Source organism: Cyanistes caeruleus, chromosome Z (assembly GCF_971803275.1).
Source record: "Cyanistes caeruleus chromosome Z, bCyaCae1.hap1.1, whole genome shotgun sequence".
Taxonomy (NCBI): Eukaryota; Metazoa; Chordata; class Aves; order Passeriformes; family Paridae; genus Cyanistes; species Cyanistes caeruleus.
Window position 1 is genome coordinate 73,793,578 of NC_141732.1, and position 27,731 is coordinate 73,821,308.

Genomic DNA, 27,731 nt, shown 5'->3' on the forward strand with positions numbered 1-27,731 from the left:
GGAGAATGGTCCCACTGGGGACACAGTGTCCCTGTTTTTCATGGTAGGGTGTAGAGAAGTGACTTAGTTAACTGACTACAGTTATGCAAAAGCCATCCAAAGAACTGGAAAAATAATTAAAATTACCTGTGTCCCAATCTGTGTCTTTCTGTTCAGGGATACATAAAGCGTGGTCTTTTGAATACCCTGACAACCCAAATCTGACCGGACCCGGTGTTCAAAGCTGCTTCTGTAAAGGCGTACCTATCTAATTTATATAGAGGAGATATTCCTCCCACTCCAGTAATCTGCACGTAGGACGCCACTGGCTCCTGATGTCCTTCCCAATCCCTAACAGTGGAAGCTGCCCAGGAGGATGACGGCTCCCGGTGCCCGCTCCTCCAGGCCAGAAGGGTTTTCCTGGCTCCCGGTGTCTGTTCCTGCCGGCCAGGCCGGCTCAGGGTCTCATCCAGGCCATATCCGGGATATCCACCCCGATTAAGCATCAAGTACCACAACTGGGATCTGCAGCGCGCAGGCGGCCCCGCGCTCGCCCGCCGGAAGGCGAAAGGCCGTCACAACGCCCCGAGAGCCGCAGTTTTGGGGCGAAAGGCGGTGATTTCGGCAAACGCGCGGCCCACGCTGCTTGCCAGCGGCGCCGCCATTGCGGCGGAAGTAGAACGGCCCTGTGGACACGCCCCCAGGGGCGGGCAGGGGCGGTGCGACCAATGGGAAACACCGCGCTTCTCTCGTGGCCAATAGCAAGCGGCGCGCGGCCGCCTACGTGGTTTCGACGGAGCACGTGGTTTCGGCGGAGCACGTGGGCGGCGGCCATGGCGGTGAGAGGCGGCGGGTCCGGGCCGGGGGAAACCCGGGGCTGGTCTGAGCCGAACCGAACCGAACCGAACCAAACCATGCCGTGCTGTGTTCTCCCCGCAGGGCTCTCCGGAAGCGGCGGAGGAGGCGGAGCAGGGCCCAGAGCCCCCCGCCGGGGCCGCGGTGCGGCGGGGGAAGAGGGTTACCCCGACAGCCGCAGCCCCGCAGCCAGCCAAGCTGAGCCGCGCCGAGCTCTACAAGCCGCCGACCAGCGAGGAGCTGACCCAGCTGAAGGAGACGGAGGATCTGTTCCACTCCAGCCTGCTCCGCCTGCAGGTGAGCCGGGGGGCCGCGCACTGCCCGCGGGGGACCCGGAGATGACCTGGGTTACCGAGCTGCTTTCGGTGAAGATCAGCTGGTAACTAGATAGTGGAATCATAGAGCAGTTTGGGGGCCTTTAAAGATCATCTAGTTTCAACCCCCCCTTTCCCGCCGGGTCACCTCCCACTAGACCAGGTTGGTCAGAGCTCCATCCAGCCTGGCTCTGAACACTTGGAGAAATCCGGCTTCTCTGGGCAGCCTTTGCCAGCGCCTCACCTGGCAGCGCATCCCTGGGAAGAATTTTGTCCCAGTTTTTAATCTAAATCTACTTTATTTAAGTTCAAAGTCATTTCCCCTTTTCCTATCACTATATGCTCATAAAAAGTCCTTTTCCAGCCCTCTTGTAGTTCTTTTGGGTGCCGGGAGGCCACAGTAAATCTCAGAGCCTTCTTTATTTTTGGGAACAATCCCAGTGCTTTTAGCCTGCTTCATAGGAGAAATCTTTCACCACTGTGATCATCTTGGTGGCCTCCTCTTTGCTGGCTCCAGCAGGTCCCTGTCCCTCCTGTGCAGGGACCCCAGCTCTGGATGCTCCAGCTGGGTCTCAGCAGAGCAGAGGGGCAGAATCCTCTCCCTCCCCTGCTGCCCACGGGGCTCTGGATGCAGCCCAGGACATGTTTGGCTCTCTGGGCTGTGAGTGCCATGGCCAGGGCATGTCCAGCTCTCACCCACCAGCACCCCCAGGTCCTTCTGTGCAGGGCTGCTCTGGGTCTGTTCATGCCCCAAGCCAGATTCAACACCTTGCACATGGTGTTGTTGAGTTGAACCTCATGACACTCATCAGCCCCACTCCTTGAGCTTGTCTGGCTCCCTCTGGATGGCATCCCATCCCTCAGGTGGTTCTACCATTGATGATTTTTATGAGGAGCAGCTTTGATCTCCTTGCTCCTTGCTGGTGTCAGTGTCATCTCTAGGGCCCGATTTGTGGTGAGAACCTGTGTGGTTTCCTGCAGCTGATTCTCTGTCCTACAAACAGCTTTCCTGAGGGCTGTGCTTGTGTGAATTACATCAGGGTTTTTTGCCTTGACCTTGGTTGGCATGGAGGTGATTGTAGTCCAGGGCTCACAGAAAATGTCAGGAACTGATCAAACTGCCAGCTTCAGGCAGGTTTTATGGATGATTTGGTGTGTTCCCTAGCTCAACAGCTGTCCTTTGCACCAGGCTCATGGTTGGTGCTGGATAACAAAGTAAAAGTCAGGAGCAATTCCAGTGTTACAGCTGCCTTTGATGGTCCTGCTTCCCTCTGCAGATTGAAGAGCTTTTGAAAGAGGTGACATTGAAGGAGACGAAGAAGAAGAGGATTGATGTCTTCCTTCATGAAATTAACAGCCTGCTGAGCACCATCCCAAAGACTCCAGAAACTGAAGTATGTTCCAGGGTTATGGAGGAGGTGGCAAAATCCCTGTCCTGGATGGAGCAGGAGCTGGCTCTGCTGTTGCTCTGCAAGCAGAGCTACTCATGGCTTGTCTCCTTTAGGGGCTGAAAAAATAATATTTTGCTTTTTCTTTGAGGAAGAACGCGGGACACTGTCTTTAAGCTCTGAGGGCAGCTGTGTGGGGAGCGGAGTCTTGGTCCCTGCAGACCTGCTGCTGTTGATGCTTAGAGCGTTTTGTGTCTCTTGTCTGTTTCCAGCTCACTGACCAGGCCTGGCTTTCCAAGGATGTGAAGGTCCCGTTCCTGCAAGTGCCATTCAATGTCAAGGGAAGGTTCCACTTTGTGCCCCCAGCTGAGCTGAAGGTGGTGGGCAGCTACCTGCTGGGCACCTGTGTTAGGCCAGAGATCAATGTGGACATTGCAGTGACCATGCCACGGGTGAGTCTGGCCATACCACCTCCTAAATGGCTTGGGGCCTACCAGAACCCTGTCCTCTCCTGCCCTCCATGACCCCTGCCCTGTCCACTCCAGTCCTTAGTGAGATGACAGTATCTGAATATGCAGGGTGACTCCCACAAGCAGCTGGGGACTGTGGTCTGGCCTCTTGCTCTATCAGAGCTTGCAGCTGTTTGATCTTAGTTCTTCATCAGGATCTTCCTTCTCTCTGACTGGACTGAATTACTGGATTACCAGGGAGATGCATGCTGTCTGGTTTTTTACCCAATTGGACTTCTAACCCAGCTCCCAAGACTGTGTTACAGGGAGGGAGATGTTTGAATGCTGGTAACCTCTCCTTGCTGCCCAGACTTGCTTGTAAGAAAAGCCTGAGATCAAGCACACCCTGTTTGCATGACTGCTCTCATCTCCTGCAGTCCTGGAGCCTGGTGAGCCAGCAGCAAGCTCCTGTCCAGCTTGGAGCTCCTTGGGACTGAGATAGCCTCTGGGACCAGGGAGTGCTGTAGGTGGTGGAGTGCCTTGGGCTGAACTGAACTCAGCGGACAGGTGAGGTGGCATTGTCCTGTCCCTCTCTTCCCAGGAAATCTTTCAGGACAAAGATAACCTGAATCAACGCTACCACCGGAAGAGAGCCCTGTACCTGTCCCACATCGCCCAGCATTTGTCCAAGGAGAAGCTCTTTGGAAGTGTGAAGTTTGCCTACATGAACAGCAACCATCTGAAGCCCATCCTCCTCCTGAGGCCTCAAGGTGATGCTTGAGTCTTGCTCTGGTGTGGGGTGTGACTGGGTACTGGTGTTGGGTGGAGGGGGGTGGTGGTGGTCTCATGCCATTTAACAGCCCTTTGGAGAGGGATCAGTCTGGGGCTACCATCACAATTGATGATAAATTTTGTGTGCTTCTCAGCTGTTCCCTCTCTTCACCCAGAGTCTAGTCCTCAGGGTCTCTCCCCTTCCCAATCTACCTCTGGAGCTTGGCTGGGTTCTCTAGCCTTGGTCTCAGAGGCTAGCACATCCTGTGGGTACCTCCTGGAGTTAAAAAGTAAACCCTACAAAACACACCTGTATTCAGCACTGCCTTTCCACCCTGCTCTCCCCAGTGCTGTTCCTGGCTGTCCTCCTGTCTTCCCCAGGAACCTGTGTGCAGACTGTCTCTTCCCTGATGAGATGATGTAGGATGCATGGGCTGCTAAGTGCTGCTTGTTCCCACAGCCCTCAGGGGATAGTGGGTTGGGATCTGGCACAGACATGACATAGCAAGGCCAGGGCAGGTGGGGGTGCCAGACTGGGCAGTGGGGAGGAAGATGGGACTGGGGCTTGAATTGTGTGACCTCAAAGTCATCATTGGCTCTGGGATGTGGTAACTCTCTGCTCTGAGATGATTTCCACTGCTGTGGAATTTTGCTGGGCAGGAGCTTTTGCCTTTGCCCAGGCTGGGAATGCTCTGTTCTTTCCTAATTTAATCTCTGGCATCTGTTCCTCCTGTACATCTCCCCTTGGGTGCTTACAGGCAAAGATGAGAAGATGGTCACTGTCCGACTCCATGCTTGTCCTGACTCGGGTCTCTTCAAACCCAGCCGCTTCTATCCCAGCAAGAACAATGTCCGGACTGCCTGGTTCATGGAGCAGAGCACCCCCAAAGAAGGTATGGCCTGGGGCTGGGGGAACATGAGGCTGTTTGTTTCAGGCAGAGAATGCCCCCAGTACCTGTGGGTGGGTTCACTGCAGCCCTTTTCTGTGGGCAGGCAGTTGGTGGTTGGGTCCAACATGCTGTCATCTCCCCACACAGGAGCCACCGAGCCCGCGACCCCTCACTACAACAACTCCATCCTCTGTGACACAGTGATGCACTCCCACCTGCATTTCTTGTCTAACACAGCTGCAGACTTCCCAGGCATGAAAGATGGCCTGGCCCTCCTCAAAGTATGGCTGAACCAGCGGCAGCTCAGCAAGGTATGTCCTGTGCCAAGGTGGGCTCTGCTTACCTGGCTAACCTGCCTTTGGCCTGCTCTCTTTCCTGGGGCAGAAAGGTGGTGCTTTGGTCCTGGTGGATGGCGTGGCAGCTTGTGGCTTTGCTTTGAGCTTTTTCGTGGGTTTTGAGGGTTTCATGGAGGCCCCATCCTAACCTGTGGGTTGCCATGAGGTTGTGGTACCTCTGTTTTCACAGGGCTTGGGGTGCTTCAGTGGCTTCTTGGTCTCCATGCTTGTTGCCTACCTGCTGATGAAGCGCAAGATTGTCAAGATGATGAGTGGGTACCAGGTGTTGAGGAGCACTCTGCAATTCCTGGGTGAGTCTCCAGGCACCTCTCTGGGCAGTGAAAGTTTGTTGTTTCTGCACAAAGCCTGAGCACAGTGGGGGAAGAGGCAGAGAGGCCACTGTGACTTTACTTTTGTGCTGAGCCCCTGTGGGTGGGATGGACAGGAGGAGATGAGTCAATAGAGCAGGACTGGATGGTGCAGTTTGCAGAGAGGTGGGTAAGTCCCATCATAAGATGAAGGCTAGCATTGTATTGTAGCACTGTGGATGTTGTGAGACCTTGGTGGTATTGACACATAACTGTGCCACTGTCACCAGGGGGAGAGATGTAGATGGTGGTGTGACTTGTTCCTTCCTGTGTGTCTACAGCTGCAACTGACCTGAGCGTGACAGGGATCAGTCTAGCCCAGGATGCTGATCCCTCCCTGGTAAGCAGCCCTCTGAGGGGTCTTCTGCCTGTGTCTGTGTGTGCTGCCACTGCTCCTGGGGGCCAGGATGTGCCTGTTGCAGGAATGGCAGATGGCAACAGTTTTGGATTGTCTTGGTGTGATGTTCTGTAGCGCTAAGGACCATGTTTGCTCTTCCAGCCTACCCTGGATGATTTCCACCAGGCATTTGAAGTGGTCTTTGTGGATCCCTCTGGACTGGTGAATCTCTGTGCTGATATGACTGCCAGCAAATACCACCAGGTACTGAGCAGCTTGTGGTGGCTTCTTGAGGTGCTATCTTAGGAGTGAGTTCAGACAGACACAGAATAGTTAGATTCAAGGAGGATGTAGGAACAAGGGAGGGCATTCATTGTGGCTTTCTAAGCTTTTAACATCTCTGGGTTTGAAGCTTGGAAGTGAATTCAGAGACTTAGATGTAGTGCTGCCATACCAGTCTTGCTTGAGTGGTGTGGGAAAGTTGTTCCCCTCTTTGTGTGCACCTTTGGGTGAAGCCAAGCAGCTGTTCAGCAGATAGAACTCTTCTGAAGGAGAAAAAAAAAAAATTATCTTGATGTCAATGATGTCAAGAAGGGACTGTCTGGCCAGCAGTGAGAGCTGTAACTTGGCTTCATACTAAGGAATCAGGATGTGCTGCTGACCATGGAACTGGCTGGGCTGATGGGAGAGCACAAGTGATCACTGCTGGAAGGATTTGCTTTCCTTCTCCCTTTGCATTCATGCTCCGACACTGCTTTCCCTCCTTGCTCAGGTTCAGTTTGAAGCCAAACACTCTATGGAGATTTTGGATGACCGGATGGTGGATGGCTTTCAGGTGCTGCTCATGACCCCAAAGCCCATGCTCAGGACCTTTGACCACGTGTTCCAGTGAGTCTCACTGTGCTGGTGGGGTAGTGCTGGGGAAGCTTGCTCAAAGAGGAGTGAGCTGCTTCTGGCTTTGGTGTGGGTTAGATTTGAACTTACCTGGTGGGAAGTAGCTCTGCTAAGCTCTGAGATAGGCACTGGTGCCTTCTTGCACTGGCCTGTTCTACTCTTACTGTCTAGATAGCCTCACAGAGGAGGGGAGCAATGTTTAAGCCTTGGAAACAGTGACCAGCATCTCCTAAGATGCCAGAGGGCATTCTTGTAGCACCCATACTGGGTTAGGACCCTCAGTTCCCCATTTTATCCATCCTCTAGCATAACCCTCTCTCAGAAGGGATTTGATGGCAGAGGTAGGTGACCATCTTCTCTTTTTCTCTGTAGCCTGAAGCATGTCTCCAAGCTGCAGGGTACCTGCAAGAAGATGCAGCTGCTGAATGAGTTGATGGATCGGGGTGGGAACTACGTGGCTGCAGCCCTGCCCTTCGTTGTCTCACTGCTGGCACGTGGTCTGTCCCAAAGAGCACAGCTTGTGGCTCACTCCCTGCCCCAGATCCCTGAGGTAACACAGCTTGGCAATGACACTGCATCCTTTGTAGCTTGTGGGGCTCAACTGTCTCTTGTGGCACTACAGAGCACAGGGAGGCCATCCCTGCTTACTGGGGAAGGAGACAGGCGTGTCTCCTTTGTTTGGAATATGGAGCCTAAGGCCCTGCACTGGGCTGTGGGATGTAGCTGTGTTGCATGGTCTGGGTGCAAGTCCTAGCCCAGTAATGGGGCAGGTTGAAGACAACTTTTCTTACCATTGGGTAGACCTGATAGATGAGACTTTCCCTGTCTGTGCTTGTCTGGGCACCTGGGAGAACATAACAGGACATTCATCTGGCATCCCAATATCCCAGCAGCTGCTGCTCCAGAAACCTCCAGAAACCTTGTGCTTCATGTTTCTCATTTTTCCACAGTGGCCAATTGATGCTGAGCCCCCAAAACACAAGGATGTTGGGCACCTGACATTTGGTCTGCTGTTTGTCCCAGAGTTTGCTTCCAGCACACTGGAGAAGGGTCCTCAGGCTGATCACCCCGAGGTGAGGGGAGCCCTGCTTGTGCTGAGTAAGAGCAAAGCTGGTGCTGTGCTGTGGTTGAAGACAGCTGGGAGGCTGGCTGGTGATCTGGGAAGGTTTTATCTGGCCCAGCAGTGACCTTTGTCCGTGCTCTGACTTGGTCAATGTGTCCCCACAGGCTTTGGAGTTCCGGACCTTCTGGGGAGAGAAGTCAGAGCTGCGTCGGTTCCAGGATGGCAGCATCTGTGAGGCTGTGGTGTGGGAGGCCAGCACTGTCTGCCAGAAGCGCCTCATTCCTGAACAGATCATCAGGCACCTGCTGAAGCTGTAAGTTGCACTGAGCAGCAGCTGTGGGTTGCTCCATGTGTTGCTCCATGTGTTGTTCCTGTCATGTGTCCTGTCCCTGGTGACCCCATTGTCAACTTCATGCTTTGTGGGCTGTTGTGGGTTGTTTCAGATTTGTGAGATCTGGGAGTCATTTCAGTTGTCCTTACATTGTGAGCTGCTTCCCAAGAGTGGGTGGGAAGGGCAGGCACCTGGTGCTATAGCCTCTGCTGGATGTAATGCAAAGGGCAAGGAGGCAGCATAGTCTTGCCCTTACATGTGGATGGGATACTGGGACACTCTTCAGAGCTGGAGGAGAAACTGTCTGGACCTTGCAGGACATTTTGGTGAAGTCCTCTGGGACCTTGTACCGGTTTTGTACCAGATTGTGTCTTCCCTATGGCATTGGAAAGCCTCTGCAGCAGTTTATACCATCTGCCAAAAGTGAGGCCCTCTTGCACAGAAAGGAGGGTTTGTCTGTGCCTCTTTGTCCTGACTTGAGGATGGGTCTTCTGAGGGAAGGCTGCTCATTGGTGGCTTTGGCTTTCCATCCTGTGAAGCTGCACGAGTTACTGGTCCGCTTCGGGTGGGTTCCTCGGGCAGGGAGGAATGGTCTTTTCACCAGGACCTTCCTTTAGAGAGGGATTGCTCATCCCTGACCCATGTAGTGTCAATAGGATCAATAGACTGGCATGTTGTAGCTCTAATTCTCTGTTGTCTTCTCCGACGTAGCCATGCTGACATTCCTGAGTCCTCCATCTGCTACACAGGAGCCCTGCTGGAATCTGTGATCAAGATTGGGAAAGAGGTATGATTGCTTCCCTGGTGGGGCTGGGGCTGTCTCCAGGATCAGCAGTGAGGGAATGGCTGTAGGGAGGTCATTTGAATGGCACTGGGGCAGCTGGGTGGTTCCCAAGAGAATGTAGTAAGGGTAAGGATCTACCAAGTCTTTCATGGCAGCCAATGCATAGCTACTGCATTGGCTGCCATGCCAAATCCTATTGCTTTAGCATCCCCCAGACCTCATTTTCCCCTGCAAGCACTCCACTGTCCTGTTTTTATTGCTGTTGTCTCTCTGTCCACGTGCCTGAGGATCTATTACTGTCCCAGAGTGCTCCTCTGGCTGCACCTCTGAGGTACTGCATCCTTCAGGACATGGGCTAGACAGTTCTGTGCTGCCATCCCTTAGGTCCAGCTGGCAAATGCAGGAAAAGGACCTTTCCTGGCATATTGCAAAGTGCTAGATTGGGCTCAAAGAAGCTCCGCTTTCAGACAGAAAAGATGCATCTTGAAATGCATTGGCTGGGAAGTATTCCTCACAACTTCTGCTTTCCAGCTTGTGAAATTAAAGTCTGGAGATGAGCCATGAGCACTTTGACACACTTCATAGGTCTTTTTGTACTGATGTCTTAGAATTTAGTGTTTATTTTTCTCATATGTTTGTAATCCTGCAATTTTTTAGTGTACAACTCTAAACTCCATACAGAGTGTTAGCTTCTGTCTTCACATTTTGGTCAGGCAAAACAGTTCCTTTCTAGGCCTGGGAATCAAGGAAACCTCACTGTCTCATGCCCTGAGAAATGTAAACCAAAGTGAGTTGTGGGGGAGCAAACTTGGGGTAAATTACTTCATTACCTGAAGCTGTGGTTGGAAGACTAATCCCAAATGTGCAAATGAACCAAACTTATAAAAGTATGAAGAACCCATGACCCATCATCCATTTTTGGGTGTAGACCCTGGGGGGGCGTCATCTGCCCAAAAATGTACCTGAAGGCCCTTCAATAAATACAATTTATACTTTTTATTTCCTTAATTTTGTCTGGCCTCTGTGTTTAGGTAGTCCCAAGAAGGCATCAGTACAACCAGCTCTTTACCTTGTTGTTGGGTAGAGGAAGAAATTGTTTCCTTTCCATATTTTCAGATTGAAGGGACATACTTTTGATGGAAAAGACTCCTGTGCCAGGACCAGTTGTAGTCTGGGAAGAGTTGGGTGTCAGATTTGGGATGAGATGCTGGTTTTCACAGCCTATTGTGTGGTGAGGCAGGAAGATCTGTGTGCTGTGTCCCTTCAGGCTGGTCTGGGGTTAGCAGGGCTAATAACACCTCAGCCTGACAGGGGATGCATTTTCCTGGAGCCTGAGGGGTTCTTAGGAGTTCCATTGTTGCCAGTCCTTTTAGGAACAAGGGAGAAAGTTGCTGATGAGTGTGGGGTGGTGGGTATAGGGGTATCTGCTCCTCCAGCTGTTTGTATGCAGGCAGCCTGGGGAGCCAGCAATGCAAGGATGTATGTGATGAAGGCAGAGAAAGGGTGCAGCCACAGGCAGGATGGGGTTTGCCGTTCGTGGCACACCCCGCAGAGGGTGCTGCTGCTCTGCCAGAGAGCCCAAGCTGGAAAACCCCAGGCAGGTTGGCTCCTTGTGTGACTCTCAGCTGCCTCTGAGCTGGGTGGTTTGGTGTCACCAATGTGTCCTCCCTCTTCAGACTGCTCTGCTGTTATTTGGGGAGGTAGAGGCATAAGGACAACACCAATTCTGGTGCTTCTCCGCTGCCCTCTGCAGGGTTCCTGTGATGCTCTGAATGTTTTGTCTTTGCTTCTGCCATGTGCCAGAGTTCTCCCTTGGCTAAGGATGTAGTCAGTGGAGTTTTCTGTGAAGTGTTGCCTCTGTTGGCGTCATGGTAACTGCTGGGGAGGCAGTAGCAGGGCTCTCACCTTGCCAATGTGTGATCTCTATTCCCAGATTGTTCTTGGCTTCTCCTTTACTATAGTGGTTGCTGGCAGCACAGCTCTTGGTGCTGCCTTAGTGTCTGGCAAAAGAAATAATTTTATTTGCCTCTGGGATACCTGTGGCTGCTAGGGAGTCACAGCCTTGCCCTTGTCTTTGCTCTTTTTCTTACCTCCCCATTTTGCTAAGCACTCTTGCCTGAAGCTGCTCCCTGGGGTGGCAGTGCTGGCTCCTCGGAGCTAGATTGTGATGCCAGCCCACGAGGGAGGTGAGGTGAGTGCAGGAGCAGGGGAGGTAAATGGAGAGGCTCTCTCTGTGTCCACAGGCACAGGGAACGGGTGAGGAGGCCATGGTCAGTGTTGTGTGCTCCTACGATGACCTGAGCCGCAAGCTTTGGAACCTGAAGGAGCTGCCGCTGACGGTGACGGCTGTGCAGGGTGTCCACCCAGCCCTGCGGTACACAGATGTGAGTGTCCCGGGGCATGGTCACTCATGGGGGTCTGCAGGGAGCTGGGGTGAGGGAGGACCGAGAGAATGAGTCACTCCCTGGTTTTGTGGCTCCTGAGAGCCCTTGGGGCAATATGGTGCTTCTTCTTCGCTGTTCCATCCTTTGGGCTGTTATGCATGACCTGACCAAACTCCCTGTTCTGAAGGGCTTTGCTGGTGTGGGCGGCTTGGGTGAGGGGATACACATTGCCAAAAGGTTTCTGTTCCCTGTTCTCAGTTCCTGGGTGGCTGTTCTCTTTCAGGTCTTTCCTCCCATTCCAATGAAGCCAGTTTATTCCTTCCATAACAAAAGCAAGCACTTGCTATATCCTTCGGAGGAGAAGCCCTGCCCGGCCTACATAACCCCTTTGAAGAGTAAGTGGGGTGAGATGTGAGTGGGAGATGGTCTGGTGGAGGGAAGTGGAGGCAAGCAGCAGTGCTGGCTCTGTTATTGTTGTGTTGGTGTGCTGCAGGCAGGAGCAGAACCCTGGCTCCTCCTGCTGTAACCTGTAGTTCCATGCATCCATCACCTTGTTTCTGTGTGGGATTCACTGACCTCCTGCTATTCCTTTGCCCCCAGTCATCTGCCACATGGAAGGCAGTGGCCAGTGGCCACAGGACAAAGGAGCCATCAAGCGCATCAAGGCCGCTTTCCACCTGCGGCTGGCTGAGCTCCTCCAGCAGCAGCACCAGCTGGTTTGCAGGCCTGCAGTCACCCACACTGACGTGTACAAGGTAGGGGGGGTCCCCACAACCTTCTCCAGGCCTGACCTTACTGAGGTGGGGAGCTGTGGCAGTGGTCCCACTGGACAAAACCAGCATTTGGATGGTGGGCCCAGGAAAGAGTGTGGTGAGACTGCATTGATGTCAGGATGCTGCTGTTGTATTCCTGAGGGGCAGCATAACTCACAACATGCTGCTTACGTTGCCATCAAGCCTGACCTTGCCGTGTGCTCCCATCTCAGGACGGCTACGTTTTCCGTCTCCAAGTAGCCTACCACCGGGAGCCCCTGATCTTGAAGGAAGTGATCACTCCAGAAGGGATGCTGAAGTACCAGGACACAGAAGAATCTCGGCAGCTGGAGCTGGAAACGTTGCATCTGCCCTATCTAACCAGCTCACTGCATGGGTAGGTGAGGCAAAAGGTGCCTGAGGGGCCAGAATGTGGGATGTGGCTGGAAACCAACATGGAGGTGCCCTTGGGTCCTGGATCGTGATGGTGGGTAGAGGAGTTTCCTGTGGGAAGTGGTCCCTCAGCCAACCTTGTGAGAGGCTCTTTGGAAGAATTAATGTGGATGTGGATGGCACCAGTTGTCACCCTGAGGTTAGTGGTGTGGGGAGACAAATATTGACATGCAGCAGGGTTAGAGAGGAGCAAAAGGCAGCATTTTCCCTTCTTCCCTCCAAAATCTCAGCACCTGCTGCAAGTCTCTGTGGTTGTGATGCTGTGTAAGTGTTCCTTGCAGATTTTTGCCTCTCTCTTCTTTCTTGCCAAATGCCAAAAGGCATTTGTGGTGAGGCAGGTTGTGGGTCCTGGGGTGTGTGGGCTGAGCAGTGTCACGTCTCCCTCCTCACAGGCTCCAGCAGCAGCACCCTGTTTTCGGCAGCACTTCCCGGCTGGCCAAGCGCTGGGTCAGTGCCCAGCTCCTGAGCGACAGCATCTCTGAGGAGTGTGTCGACCTCCTTGTGGCGTTTCTTTTCCTCCACCCAGCCCCATTCACACCACCCAGGTGAGGATGAGGAGCCCAGGCTGGCCTGATGGGGATTTAGTGCCTGTCACTACCTGGCATGGAGGGAAGGGTGGGATGCTGCTCAGGTGGGAGGTGTTGGGAGGGTTCACAGCAAGGGAGCGTGAGGCCCCTGTGCTGCCAAAATACTGCCCCAAATCCTTTTGGGCATTGCCAGAAGAGATGGAGATGCTTAGCACTGTAGGGCTGTGGCTTTCCCTACTCTGTGCACTGCAGAGAAAGGGGGAAGGCAGGTAAGGCTGGAGGCAAGTGTCCTTGTGGCCTCTAGGTGCTGGTGGTACAACTGCAGGGTGCCTTGTGCCTTCTGGAGGACAGGTGAGGCCCCTTGTTCTGGGGGTGGTGGCCAGGATAAGCAGGGTGAGGGCTGTGTTGTGGCTACCAGCACGCTGGGGCTCCTGGGTTCCCTAGGAAGGATGTTATGGTCATGGTGGTAGCTCCAGTCTCCTTTCCTCATGGAGAAGACTTCCAAGGGAAGGACAAGGGGTTGGACCCTGAAAAATGAATGGAGCAGTGTGTTGGTAAATAACCCCAGAGATCCAATTGCTTGCTGGCCCCTGGCAGACATGTTATGGGACCCAGAGGAAGTGAAATGAAGTTAAAGGAAATGTTTTTGTTCTGTGTGGAGTCAAAAGGTTACTCTGCCCTGCACTTGGGGTGCAGTTTCCTTTCCCAAAGTAGCAGGAATAAATTTGATGCCTCGCATGCTTTCCTGTCTCCTAAAATAACAGAATCCCCATCTTCCCAGCTATCTGGTTTTGTGCACATGTTGTGTTGCAGGGGAAGAGGCACACTGGGAACTTGGCTGGTGTTCAGACCTGCAGCAGAGATGGGAGCAACCCTCTCTCCACCTCTTCCTTGCTCCAGACCCAGTAGTCTGGGTGGGAAGAGCATCAGGAGATTAGGCAACTTGGGTGGGGGCGCTATGATTTACATTTTGCTGGTTTCTTTTTCTGAGGAATGAGGGAGAAGGGGGGAGAGACTTTCCCTGGAGTTTTGGAAAAGGGGAAATGTTTCAAATTCATTCTGATCTTTGCTTTCCCATCACACATATCCTTTGTTGGGATGCATGTGGGTTGGGCCTTCACTAAGGCACCCCCAAATGCAGCCCTTCTTGCTGCCAGGAGAGCAAATGGTGATGTTGAACTGTTTTGTCCTTCTTGCAGCTCTCCACAGGTGGGGTTCCTGCGCTTCCTTAACCTTCTGGCAACCTTTGACTGGAAAAACAACCCTCTGATTGTCAACCTAAACACTGGCCTCACAGGTGAGTGGGCAGCAGGTAGGAGAGCTGCAACATGAGATTATTGAGCATTCCTTGGTCAGTGCCTCGCTCCAGATCTCTTGGATACAGGAAGACATCATAGCCTGTGCAAGGGGCAAGGAGATTTTCCACTCCCATGCTCCTGTCCTGTCATGTTTCACTCGCCTGCAGGACAGGTTTGGTTGTGCCTTGTGTGGTTTTCTTTTTTTCCCTGCCTGCCTCTGAAGAGGTGGGTCTCAGTGATGGTGCTCTGCTGCTTCTGGTCTTGTTGAAATCCGTGACAAGCGTGGGTGGTGTTGGATGTGGTGTTGTCTTTGAAGCCCTCTGTTCCTGCCCTCTAGTGTTTTGCCTATTGATTGTCTTTTGGATACATGCTGGAGCCACAAGAGACCATGGAATTGTCTTGGCTTTGCAAAGTCATGGGTGAGGGAGGTAGTTACACTCAGCTTTTAAAGCTGATTTATAGAAAATGGTAAAGGTGTTTGGGAGAGAATTGGGTTTTGAAACCTGGTATTTTCCAAAGTGCCCTCCAACTTATTTTAAACAGCTAAAGAGCTATTTTTTCCCCACTTGAGGGGGAATAAAAGACAAAAGATAGAACACTTTGGATAATACAGACTTATAAGTCACCAGCTTATAATGTGAGTTTCCAGCTTGTGTCATTCTCAGTACCTGCCATGCTCACGTGAGTGGGTTTAGAGCAAAGGTCCATTTAATGGGAGTGAGGTGCAAGCCCACGGTGAAGGAACCCTGGTTTCACATGGACTGTGGGATCAGAGGGTGGGAGAGGATAAATCCTGTTGTGCTGCCCTTTTCTGGCTGTGATGGGGGTGAGGAGGTCAGAGAGCTGTGGATGGGGCAGAGCATCTCACCTATCTCCCTGCCCTCTCCAGATTCTGAGTGCACAGAGATCAAGAACAAGTTTGTAGCAGCTCGCTCTCGCCTCCCTGTCATGTTCCTGGCCACCCCCAAAGACCAGGGGAGCTCCATGTGGACCCGGGAGCGCCCCTCAGCACAGGTGAGCTTTGTCCCTTTGCCTCCTGTGGCTGCTGGCTTGGGCCAGTTGCCTGCTGCTGGTGCTGGAGCCAACTCTTACAGCCCCATGAGGGAGGGGTGTCCCCGTTACGTGCAAGACTGCCAAGTTTTACCCTCTGACTTCTTCCCTCCCCAGATCCTGCAGCGCCTTGTCCTGCTCGCCCGGGAGTCTCTCCGTGCCCTGGAGGAGCAGCTCATGGCCCCACTCAGCGACCAGGATGTGAAGGTAACCCCTGGGGCAGCAGCACAAGAGTTTTCAGGCTCTGGCTGAGCAGACTGGACTTTGGTGGTTGTTGCTGGGATGTGTTAAGAGGCTTCAGGCTGTGGCCATGTGGTTGCCCTGGGATGTAGAGCTGCAAGCATGGGAGGAGGGAGGCTGGTGCCCCTCTGTACCACACCCTCTGCTTCTGGGGGACCCAGCTCTGCAGTGCAGCTTGGGGTGACTTGGACAAGTTTATTCTGTATTCTCTGGTTTTCTCAGGGCATGAGCAAACCTACAGTATTCCTGTGCCAAACCAGTTGTATGTCCGTGACTGGATCAAACGGTTCCTCTGGGAGACTGTTTTGGAGTAGCTGTGGAAATCTGGCTTGTGTGCTCAAGTCTAGCCAAGCTCAGGGTGTTGGAGGTTTTGGCAGGACAGTACCAGGCACTTGAGGATGATGTTATTTTGGTTTGAGTGGAGGAGTAAAGCCCTATGTAGCTTAATCCTCTTCAGTTTCTCAGTGATTTCATTCTTTAAGCAAATTAAAACATCCATTACTGCAATGGACCCGAGAGATGTATATTTATTTGCCCTTTGAAAGGAAATACCTGTGTTTTGAAGGGTAGTTTGGTGGTATACCAGGTAGTGAACTAGAAGATTGAAGCTCAAAGGACTAAAGAAGCTAAGCAGTGGTTAGATATGGCAGATTCACGTTAGAGACAAAAAACCCCAAACTAAAACCAAAACCCGAAAGCAGCATATACAGTGGATTTTTTTTTTTTTCTGCCTAGGTAATATAAAAAGGATTTACTGACACTGCTTTCTATTCTGCTTTATTTTACACTGGAAGCATTATGAGGTGAGGATGTACTTGAGGCAGTAGCAGTGTGTGTTACAGGGCTGTGAAGGAATGAGACATGTCCAGAGTGTTGCAGTTGCAGTGCTGGCCCAAGACTGAAATTCAAGAGGCACATTGTGAGCTCGGATGGTTAGTTTCTAAAACAAGCTGTCACCTGGCCAGAGCAACCTCCCAACACCTTGTCTCAGCCTCCTTGGGCCTCCTTCTTCCTCCCTTCCATTGTATTGGGTATGTTTCTCATTGCCATGGAATTCCTCTGGTCCATGCTGGTGTCCTCCCAGGCCTATGATGTTGCTTAGGGATAAACATGGGATGCTCTTTGCAGAGCAGAGCTTGGGGCAGGGAGGAGGGAAAAACCTTTCCAGTTTAGTTTGGAGTTGCCTCCTTTACAGTTGCCTCCTGTATCTAAGAGAGTGCTGGAAGCTGGTTTTATTGTCTTTGCATTTGGGACATGCTTGGTGTGGTGAAGATGCAGCTCCCAGGACACACACAGGAAGCCACGGACTTGGTCACTGAGTGGGACAGGGGGTCTGTGGGATAGGGATAGGACTGACTCAGTGGTGGTCACTGATGTTCTTCATGTGTATTCTCCCCAGCTTGGCTGTAAACCAGTTCCAGGCAGTGGGTTTTCTTCCAGTGCCAAGTTGAGCAGTGTCCCATGCCTCTGTTCACATCTTTGCATCATTTGTTCCATTTGAAAATGTACACATAGTTTTGGGTTTTTTCCATTTTAATGCAGCTGTATCCACAGCTAGATCCTGTCTGTCCAAATATTTATGTCCCTGGGACTGCTCCCCTCCATTAACTGGGTTTTGCGCTCACCCTCTGTCTGCTTGATGGAAGATGCTGTTGCCCTCTGGGGCAAATCCTGGTGGACAGATGGGGCCATCCTGTTACTAAACAGCTCCTTGTTGCTCAGATCCTGTTAGCTTCTTGACTCTCCTCTTTATCCTGAGACTCTGCCATGTGCAGCACAGTTTTCTATTTCAGCTCACCTCTTTGTCTCTCTCTCAGTTGCCCACCCCACTAGCATTTACTTAGGTAGGCTTCCTGGGGTCTGTGGCAAACTTCTAACATAAATCTCACAAAAATTTTTCTTTGGTTTACTGCTTCCTAAGGAGAAGGTGACAAAATGACAACAGGGACTTGGGAAATGCCTCTTACCTCTCCTGCTTGCTTGTGTCCTGTACTGAGTAGCACTGTTTGTTTCTCTCTGCAGATGGTCTTCCGCCCTCCTCTGGACTTTTATGATGTCCTGATCCACCTGAATCCAAACCAGATTCCTCGGCACCTGGAGAGCGTGGACCGGCCGGTGAAATCAGTTTCCCGTGGCGTGGTGAAGAACAGCTCTGCCACGAATGTCCTCTTTCCTGTGGTGGATTATGACCCCGTGCAGTTGTACCTCCAGGAGCTGAGAGTAAGCTTGGCCTGCTGGGGAGGCAGATGGGCTGCCTAAGGGGGAGCTCCCTGCTGGTGTTTGGATTCCGCTGCTGCAGGATGGAGCTGGTTACGTCTTTAGGTATTTGCATGGGATGGGCATTGCTTCTCCAGCAGAAGTCTTGGTGAGTGCACCATCTCCTCCGTGGAAATGGGAGTGCTGCTGTGACATGAGTATGAGCTCAGATGCAAACCACCAGGAGCTTTTGCTGAAGAAGTTTGTATTCAGCACAAAAGTGTCTTTAATACATTTGTCTCCAGTCAGTTAATTCACTTTTCATGGCTTCTTGCACCAGTTGTGTGGTGTGCATGACTGGCAGTAAGCACACACAATTTCTTGGGGCATGTACAGGTATCCACGATGTGGTCCCAGTAAGCTTTCTGCTGTTAGGCCAATGGCTGTGTGAGCCAAAGGAGATCTGTATTGGTCACAGAGTGGTTTCTCTGTGTCTGGCCACATGCATAGCAACAGAGGAAATTGGTAATGTGGGAATATGGAGAACATCAGTACCCAAAGTCATTGGCTGTGATTTTTTCCTCCATGAGGCCAAGCCAAAGCCTTGCAAGCAGGTTAGAGATATGCAAGGACCTAGATGACAGCAGTGATCCTCCCTGCATCTGGACAGCCTGTTGTGCAGCACCTGGCACTGGCCCTTCGCAGCTTCAGATGTGGCAGCTGGGTTAAATGTTAGTGTCAGGTGTGCAGAGAGATTGTGGTGCCCTCTTGTCAAAGGCTACCTTTGAAGAGCCGTCGTCCCTTACTGATAGGAGTGCTGTGAGCAGTGTCAGAACTGTAAGCATGGGAATCTAGGCTGGCTGTGGGGGTCTCTGGCCCTGTTCCCCACTCAGTGGTGCCTGAGTTGAAAGTCCAGTTTAGGTTGGAAGATTCTGGGCCCTTTCAGTTCAAGCTCCCCTTTCACCTTAACTACGTACCTTAGGAGCTGGACAAAGAAAACTTGCAAGGGTTTCTTTGAAGGTTTCCTCTTCCTGGGAACATCCCTGTTACCCCCAAGTGCATGGTGACTTGTGCCCGTGTGAATCTGCTGTGGCTTCAGCAGTGCTGCCACACTAGGGGCAAGCTTAGTCCTCCTGTCAGCCACAGCAGCTTGGGGCAGTCTTGGGTGGTGTGGAAGTGACAGACAGGGATGTGTGGAAGGCCTCTTGTTTCCCTGCTAAAAGCACTGCTTCCTTAGCTGGAAGGACTTGTGGGAGAGGAGGTGCCCAGTGCTCTCCTCCCTTTGAGAAGGAAGGTGGACCTGGAGGTCCTGCAGGCATGTTGTAGAAAGCACTGGGAGATTTCTTGGGGCAAGAAGGAAGGGAAGAAGCATCCTTCACAAGGGTTTCAAAAGGGAGTATGAAACAGATTTGGAACTATTTGCTCTTTTGCTTTCCTTCCTGGTGTCTGAGGTGTCATATCAAGACCAGCCCCTCGTTTCTCAGTGATGAACGTTTGACCTGCTGCCATGAAACCATGCACAGATTTGGGTAGCAAATGGAGTTTTTTAAGTCTGAAATCCTTCTCCACCCAGTGCTGGAAGTGGGTTCTGGAACTGAACAGAGCTTTTCAGCAGCTGCCAGTGCACTGGAGATGCTTGGGGACAGAGCCTCTGTATCTCTGAAGGGGTCAGGGCTAAGCAACCTTCATGGAAACCTGATAGAAAGAAGACTTCTTGCTTGAAGAGAAACTGGAGGATGCTGGATGAGCTGACTGGGAGAGCTATCTCTTTGGGGAGGCCATTAAATGCTTGCAGCAGGTCTGGCTGTAGATTGAGGCAGTCAATCAGGAAACTCCTTGGGGTTTTTAGGATTTTTTTATGCATTACAAATTGATGTCAGTAAGTGGCTCTGGAAGTGAAAGGTAGAAATTTTCCTGGAAAGAAGCTTTCATTAAACTTCAGGGAATTATGATTTACTTGGTCCAGTCAATAGTGACATCCAAATTGCCTGAATTTTGTTTTCTTTTTTCCACTGCCTGTTTTTTTTAGTACAGTTTATGATAGACTGGGAATTGGGTTTGGTCAGGTTGCAAATTACAGCTGCTCCCAAATCCAGTATGCTAGCATCCCAATGAAGAAAGATGGATATGAGCAAAGGTCACATTGCCTCATTGGAAGCAGTGCTGATTCTCTTGGTGTCCCTTGGTTTTTGACCTGAGGGTTCTTAGGAGGGAACAGATCAGGAATTGGTTTCCGCTTTCTCTGAAGAGTGAGCTGTGGGGCAGAGAGCCTGACATCTGCCTCAGCATCTCTGTCTGTGGGGCTTTACTTTGTCTTTAAGGCTCTTAGATATGTTCTGTTCTCTTGTATCATATTGGAGATATCCTACAGTAACAGTTTGCTTGTCAGTCTGGCATCCAGACCAGTAGCAGGCAGTCCTGAAGGAGCTGATGAATATCTCTTTTTCTAGGCAAACAGGTGTTTCTTTTCCTGGAAAAATCGCAGAGGTGATGCTGCACATGGTCTCAGAGAGCTTAGCTGTATCCAGTTAAGTTAGAAGGCCTCAAAAGCTGATCTTGCACTGCAGGACCACTGCTAGCTGGTGATGCTGAGCTGTCAGTAGAAACGACTCCATCCATTAGAAATCATCTGGCTTCATGTCTCAGTATATTGATGCTGTTGCTTAAAGGCAAGACTTTTTCATCAACTTTGGCTTTGCTTGGTAGCCTCTCCAGCACCTTATTTTTCCTTCCCTGGCTCTTGCTGCTCTAAGCAGTGTTCAGTTCCTCCTTGTCCTGTGGACTGGGTGCCCTGGAGGTAATCCAAACCTTGCAAGAAGCTGGTGCCAGAAAGGAGCGTGCTGACAGCAGTGAATCCTTATGAGAGATCTTGGATGAGAAGGCAGTTTGGATGCAGAACTCACTGGACTTGATTCAGAGTACTTTGCTCTCTCATAACAGCACAGACCACAAAATTGAGCAACGGGGCTGTAGCCATGGCGGGTTTGTAGCGACAAAGAGAGACATCTGCCACACAGATGCTGTGGGATTTTGTGTTCTTTTGTGGGCAGAAAAGAAACATCTTCCCTGTACTGAGATTTCCACATGAAACCAGGATTTAAATGCCTTGATGTTTTGATTGAATTGAGAGGGGCAGGGAGTAGCTTCTTCCCCTAGTTTGGACTAGAAACCAGGAAATCCACTCTTCTGTCCAGCCTATTTGCCCCTGTTCTTCTAAAGTCAAAGGGTTTAGCAAGGCAGTAGTGCTCTGGAGCTCTAGGTTTGCTGTATGCCTCTTCCAGGGAGCTTATCAGAGTAGAAAATGAAAGGAGAGGAGATGTTGAGTCCTGGCTGCTTAATTTTTTCCTGTTTCAAGGAGATGTGCTGCAGGATCTGGCCTGAGTTGCTCGGGGTGCCTGGAAGGCTCTGGGTAGAGATGAAAGGCTGGCTGTGGGATTCAGGCAGCAAATTCTTCAATTCCAGAACAGAAGGCCTGTTCTGTGATCCTGTCCAGATGAGAAAGCTTTGCAGGCAGACACTTTTGAGGGAAAGCAGGTGCCAGCCACCCCACAGAGAGGGTTTCCCTGGAAATTCAGCCCATCAACAGCCTCCCTGCCACTTGGATTTCAGAGGACCTTGTTGAGCAAACTCTGGACTTGCTCCTGGTGGGAATTCTCCAGCAAGGCTAAATTAAATTTAAGTGTCTCAAATGAGGTTCCTGTTGAGGCTCTAATGTGACTGCTGATCTGTGTTGTGGTGGCTGTGGAGCTGCAGAATGCCCACAGCATTCTTTGCTGGGTTTGTGGTGTGAAAGGGCTTAATCTGTGCAGCTTTTGCTCCAGGGTGACTTGGCCATCCTCTGGACTCGAGACCATCCAGAGGACACAGGGCTTGTGGATATGCTTGCCATACCCATCTGCCTGCATTCTGGAGCTCACAAAACCCAAAGGCTCTGGTCACCTCCCTGAGCTGTTCACTCATTGTGGGGTAAATTGGGTGAAGCTGCTTGTGCCATGTCGGCCTGCCTGTCTGTTATGGCTGTTAACAGGCTTCACATTTCTTACTGGGTCTTTGGTCTCCAAGTCACTGATGGGATGTGCTGTCATTCACTGAGATTTAGGTTTCTTGGGCTGCACATGAGAAAGAGCTTGTGGCAGAGGAGCTGTCCATCTTGTGAGATCTTTTCTGTGTGGATGAGCAGGAAAATGTTTCCTGCTTTACTATAAACATTACTAAAGTAATATTTTGCATTTCTTGCACCTCAAGACCTATCAGGAAGACTTGCAACCCTATCCTTTCTACCTCCCATGGTGTAAAAATGTGTCTCTTGCTCATGTTAGAAAAGAATTAATGACAATAAAAATTCTATGTCTCCTAAAATATGTAAGCCATGATTATGTGATGTAGCTGGAATTGGTGAAATCGTTCCAGGTCAGTCTGCTCCCTTGCTGTTTTGACTGACAGGGCTGACTCTTCCTATGGTGGCATCAAGTAGACAAGGAAAAGCTGAAAAAAATCTTGTGGGCTCTCAGGCAAGAAACTTCCTGTCTGTATCTGTGCCCTTGGAAGGGCAGAGGTGTCAGGAAATCAGTCACCTGCTTTCAGGGCTGCAGAGCTGCCACAAGAACCTTAGCATGGTGCCCAGGGCTAGGAGAGGGTACATGCACATGTGTGTGTACCCACCTGCTCAGAGGGGCATCAGCCCCATGTGTCCTGTGACTTGTGGCTCCATTTCTTCTATGTTGGTGATGCCCTCACAGAGGCTGTGTGGAGTTTGTTGTGCAGGACGTGACAGAAGACTTTTGTCTCAGTCTTGGTGGATTGATGTGTTTGCTCAGGCAGCCAGGAGGACATGGCTGCTTCTTTCCTTTACACATTTCTTTCCTGCTGCCCCAAACCCCCAGGACAGGGACGTGTGTGTGGCTCTCAGGTGGAAAAGTTTGCTTAGTTTGAAATCAGTTTGAAGCCTTTCATCAGCTGAATCCCAAACCTAATGGTTTCCTTTGTCTTTCGAAAGAAAGTCACGGAGGTAGCCCCAGCCTGGGGTTTTTTGGACGGTGCTGCTTGCTGTGTTGGGCTGTGTGGGAGGCTCTCTCTGTGTCACATAACTGAGAGCATCAGGGCAGGTCACAGTACAGTGACAGAGACCTCAAAATGTTAACCACAAAGGTAGTTGGAAGCTTTAATAGGCTTTACACTGGTGGGTTCCTTGGTAACAGCACTTAAAATGCTCTGAACACTGAGCAAGTGTTTATTGATGCATTTGCCTTCTGAGCTGCTGTAGAACCAGGAAATTCTACTGTAGGACACATTTCTGTGTGCAGAGACCTCCCTAAAAGGCTCTTCCAGCATCTGTGATGCAATGAGCCTAATCTCTTGGTAGGAGCAATGAAAAAAAATGGGTGGAAAAAGGGTCAAATGGAAAAAACCTTATCGCTAAACAACAATGTAGATACTTAAATAATAGATACTTAACTATCAACAAGTAGATACTTAACAATATAGATACCTAGCGGATACTTAACTAAATTACACTGAGGTCTTTGCAAAATCCTGGTTTCATATGGAGCTGCTTAATCTGGTAATCCTGTTTTAGATACAGGTATTAGAGTGTATCATTATATTTAGAAATGGTACACTCCATTTCTCCACCCTTTCCATTCCTGATAACCCAGATGTTTTTTTACAGAACTTGTTATAATCTTTTGCCAGGTGCCATGTACACCTTCTCCCTGGACAATGAGGCCTCTCCAAATTGAAGCCTTGAGCTTGTAGGTCCCCCAATAGGTCTGAGAGATGGGAACCAGCTGTAGGTTTTGTTGATGGCAGGGATTTCCCTGGGCCTTGAAAACTGAACTGCAACCAAAGATAGAGCAGCTCGAGAAGGGAACAAATGTAGTCCCTGCCTTTTCTCCCTTTTCTCTGGAACTTTTTCCTGGAAGAAGGTGTTTGCAGGCTCAGACAAGTCCAGTGACACAGGGAAGAGATCATGGGATGTGGAAAGGAGGTTGAACTGTTTGCTTTTACTCCCCAAGCCTCTGAACAAACAGGAGTGCAGTGACTAATACACCTGACCTTTTTAATGCTGCAGTTTCCCAAGAACTCCACAGCTTGGTAGGTCACTTTGAAGCACTATCACATGGATGATGCTGGGAGCAGGACAAATGCTAGGATTTTGGAATGAATGCCATCCTTTTAACATCTGCCCTCTACTTCCTGCTGTCTGGGGGGGAAAAAAAAAGTCCTGGGTGTCAGGCCAAACAGTGGTTTTATTGGGAAATTAGCTGAGCCTAGGAGGGTTTTTTTTTACTGCAAATGCTCCTGGCTTCTGCCCAGCAAGATGCATCTGTAAAAAAAAGTGTTCTCATAAGGAGCATTGCATGGTGCTGAAGACCTCGCCCTGCAGAGTAGCTGGGCTTTTTCAGGTTCTCACATGCTCTGCTCCCCTTTGGTTCAGAAAGCTGCACGTTGGCGGTCAGCGTGCCCTGGGCTTTATTGCTGTTCCTTCAGCTTCCCCTCCTTCCTGCTCTTTTCTCTTTGGATAAAGGAGGAGTCTTCCCTGTTGACTGGGCTCTGAGCACAGCCCATTGCTCCCAGCATAGAAATGCCAGGGTGAATTGTCTCTTTCTGAATGTATTTTTAGACAGTGGTGTTTCTAGCCAGTTAGTGAAATAATGCCTTGACCAGGCTTGCCCCTGTGCAAGCCCATAGAGTGGGATGAGTTGGCAGTTCTTGGGATCTTTCCATCTTGATGACCTAATTTTGTTGCCCTCTGTGAGGGCATCAACAGTCCAAACTCAAATCTGTCTCTGAAGATTGCAGACACCACCACCCCTCCTTGCTTATCAAGGATCACTGGTAACACCAACCCAGTCCACCTTTTTTCCCTACTGCAATCCTGGTATGTCTGTACAAGAGCTCATCAAAACTTGTCTTTGTCCATCAAAATGATGATTGTCTTTTCATGCACATCCTCATGAAAACCTCATGATACAATGATGCCAGCTGAGACCTCTCTTGGTGTAGAAGCTGGGAAGCTAAGGTGATGGAGTAAGAGGGCTGAAGAGGGAACAGAGGCTCTGTATTCTGGGCAATAGTTTGTTCTAAGGCTGGTGAAACCCTGTGCAGAAGCTTTTCCTGTACTCATGGTACGGACTGTTTGCTCAGCCTTGTAAATATGTCTTGTTGCTTGATGTTGATCTCCACCGAGATAAACATGTATCAGTGAGCAACTCCTTTGGCTGTCAGCTTCTTTCAGGGTACACCTCTTGATCTCAACATGTTGGGTGATGAGCTGTAAGTCCAGACTTCTGGGTTTGGGAAGTTGCTTGCACACAGCATTGTTTCCTTCTGCTGTGATGCTCCTTGCAGCCCTGGGAATCCAGCTCGTGTGGGCTTGGGGGAAGCCAGGCTGGGCTTTAGTCATCCCTTTGTGCAACATCTCTCTTTGATCTCTGCTGCCCAGCACCACTAAAGGAGATGCTCACTGAAACCACTGCTGAAACAGAAGGGGCAAGGAGGACAGATTCCTGCAGTGCTTCCTTTGACCTTTCCACCTCTTTGCACCCCACAGAACATTGTGTTACTTAAAAACCTCTGCTCTTATGTGTGCTTTTATGGATAAAGTGTTGACAGCTCATGCGGGGTTTGTCTTGGTGGAAGAAGGAGCTTTGATACTTTGGTTGCACAGATGGCAGAGTTTGAGATGCTGGCCTCTGTTTTAAGGTTTGTCTTTGGTGCCATGAAATGTACTGTGGCAGGACTGCCTGCAGGTAGGGCCTGGCTTTTTCTGTTTCTTGCACTGTGAAATTTTGGATGTGGTTGCTGGACACTGGGAAAGTACAACCTGGTAGTGCCAGGTCAGCTGATGGAGGTCCACAGTGAGGAGCACTCAGTGGATTGTCACTGAGGGGTCACTGTGCTTAACCTGTGTTTGTTTTCTACCCAGGATGCCTTTGATGATCTTGCCTTGTTCTTCTATGACAAGCATGGTGGAGAAGTGATTGCAGTTTTGTGGAAACCTTTGAGTTTTAAGCCTCTGCCTTTTAAGGTGAGTTTTTGTCTCTGCTTTAAGCTTCATGTTACCTATATACCCTGAAAGTTTGAAGGGCTTTTTTTTTTTTTTTCCCCTGCATGGTGATTGCTTTGTCCAGCTCTCATCAGCCCCAAAACCATTTGAAAAGTGGAGATCAGAGTTCTGCTGCTTCTTAGAAGGGGAGGAACCAAGACAGGGCTGCGGCCACAATGCCTCCAGTCATCAGCAGAACTGAGAAGGGAAGTAGACTATCCCATTCTTGTGGCTTTGGGATCTTACCAGAAATACCCAACCCACAAGAAACCCAGGTCCAGAGTGCCCATGTCCTCATTGATGTATGGAGCTGTTTTCCAGCTGCACTGTGTGGGCTGGCAAGCCCTAGAGGGTGGTTAAACCAGGTGTGAGGCACGCTGGAGTGATTCATGCTGCTTTCTATGAAGGAAAGACGCAAAGAAACCGGTTACTCATGGCTTGGAGCTGGCAGCCCAGGCTCTTCTGCTGTCAGTCTCTGGGTGATTTATCTCCCCTCTCTTCATGGCCAGAAGGCATTGGCCATTCTGCCTGGCTGCTGTTGTGAAACCCAGTTATTCACAGTGGTGAAACAGAGGAGGAGATGCTTGCATCGGAGCTGAGTCTGGCTGGATTAAACACAAGGGTTTTGTTTTTGCCACTGTTGGAACCAAGGTCTTTACACCCACCAAAGAGCAGAGCAGAAGCAGCTCTTACTCAGCCTTGTGCTGTGATCCCTTTTGCATACTCCTTGTGCTCTGCTTACCAGGCTCTGCTGTGCATCTGCACACTTGTCATTCTACCGTACCTCTGGCCATTAATTTGCTTCCTGAATTCCTTTCAGTCTTTGGACTGTGACTCCAGGGTAAACCTTAAAAGGGGCTTGAAAGGTCACTTTTGCACTTTGTTAGCTCTAAAAATGAGCACTGATATTGTTGAGAAGTGAAACTTGTAGAACTGGGTGCAGTGGTGAAGCAGGGTTTGGATGTGACAAGGCAGGAGAGGCACTTCTCTTGCTTGGGGCTGACAGAGGTTGCAATGCAACTCTGAGCAGGTGCTCCCATTTGTGCAATATTTTCTGTGTCCTGCAGGCCTCCAGCATGAAAGGAAGGAAGGTGACAACTCTGAACAACGAGGTGGTCTGCATTCCCAATGTGGAGGCAATTCTGGAGGACTTTGAGATTTTGGGAGAAGGCCTGGTCAGAAGTGTGGAAGCTCATACAGAGAAATGGACTATCTGAAACCACTGAGAGGTGTCAGAGTGGCCTCTCTTGAAGCAGTGTGTTTCCTCTGGGTCTGTTCCTTTCTATCAATCAGTCCTAGAAGAGCCTTTTAGCTTTCTAATTGCAGAACTGTATTTTACTCTTATTTATCTTTATATATATGGTTCAGAAAAGCAATGGCATCTGTTATTGTTTTCAAGAATACAAATGTGTTTTTATTTTGAAGAAAACATAAAGATGGGATAAAGTTTTTGAAAATATTCCTGTTTCTTGTTCATTGTAGGAATTGTGTTCAGTGTAGCTGTGTTCACATGAAAATGTCAAGGTCTGAAAAATATAGGTAAGGTGTGCAATGGAAAGGCAGTTTCCTGGTTTGGTAGGGAATTTGTATGAGATGCTGCTACTGTAAGGTTAGCAAAACCAAAAAAAAAGTTACAAGAATGACCAGGTTATTCCCTTCTGCTGAGCCCCAGTGAGGCAGATTTGGCATGCTGTTTTCAGTGCTGGTTTTCCCGGTAAGAAGGAGACATGGATACTGGAGCAGGTTCAATGAAAGGCAACAAAGACAATAAAAGAATTGAAGACTGTCATGTAGGGGAGAGAGTGCAAGAGCCAGGCTAATTCAGCCTGGAGAAGGCTCAAGGGGCTATTGCCAATGTGTTTTAATACCTGGTGAGGGAGTAAAGAAGATGGATTGATGCCAGATGATGGGTGAGAGGGGTAAATTGAAATGCAGAAAGTTCTGCTTAAAATGCTTTCTTCTTACCATGAGTATGGTTAAACAATGGCACAGGTTGCCCAGGGAGGTGGTGGAGCCTTGGTACTTT

The 27,731-nt window shown here is 50.3% G+C and overlaps 1 protein-coding gene across 1 annotated transcript; it reads left to right on the forward strand.

Moving 5' to 3' along the window:
* The first annotated feature begins 366 nt into the window (after positions 1-366).
* Positions 367-27,162, forward strand: NOL6 (nucleolar protein 6). Its single transcript, XM_023944097.2, has 26 exons — positions 367-818; positions 919-1,131; positions 2,426-2,542; positions 2,809-2,988; positions 3,587-3,755; positions 4,515-4,649; positions 4,794-4,957; positions 5,172-5,292; positions 5,631-5,689; positions 5,849-5,950; positions 6,459-6,574; positions 6,953-7,130; positions 7,531-7,653; positions 7,808-7,956; positions 8,686-8,761; positions 11,002-11,142; positions 11,426-11,537; positions 11,743-11,897; positions 12,128-12,291; positions 12,740-12,892; positions 14,074-14,171; positions 15,062-15,186; positions 15,340-15,429; positions 17,485-17,682; positions 25,586-25,687; positions 26,773-27,162. The coding sequence occupies exons 1-26, from the start codon at positions 708-710 to the stop codon at positions 26,920-26,922; spliced, it is 3,501 nt and encodes a 1,166-aa protein (XP_023799865.2). The 5' UTR covers positions 367-707; the 3' UTR covers positions 26,923-27,162.
* Positions 27,163-27,731: the final 569 nt, after the last annotated feature.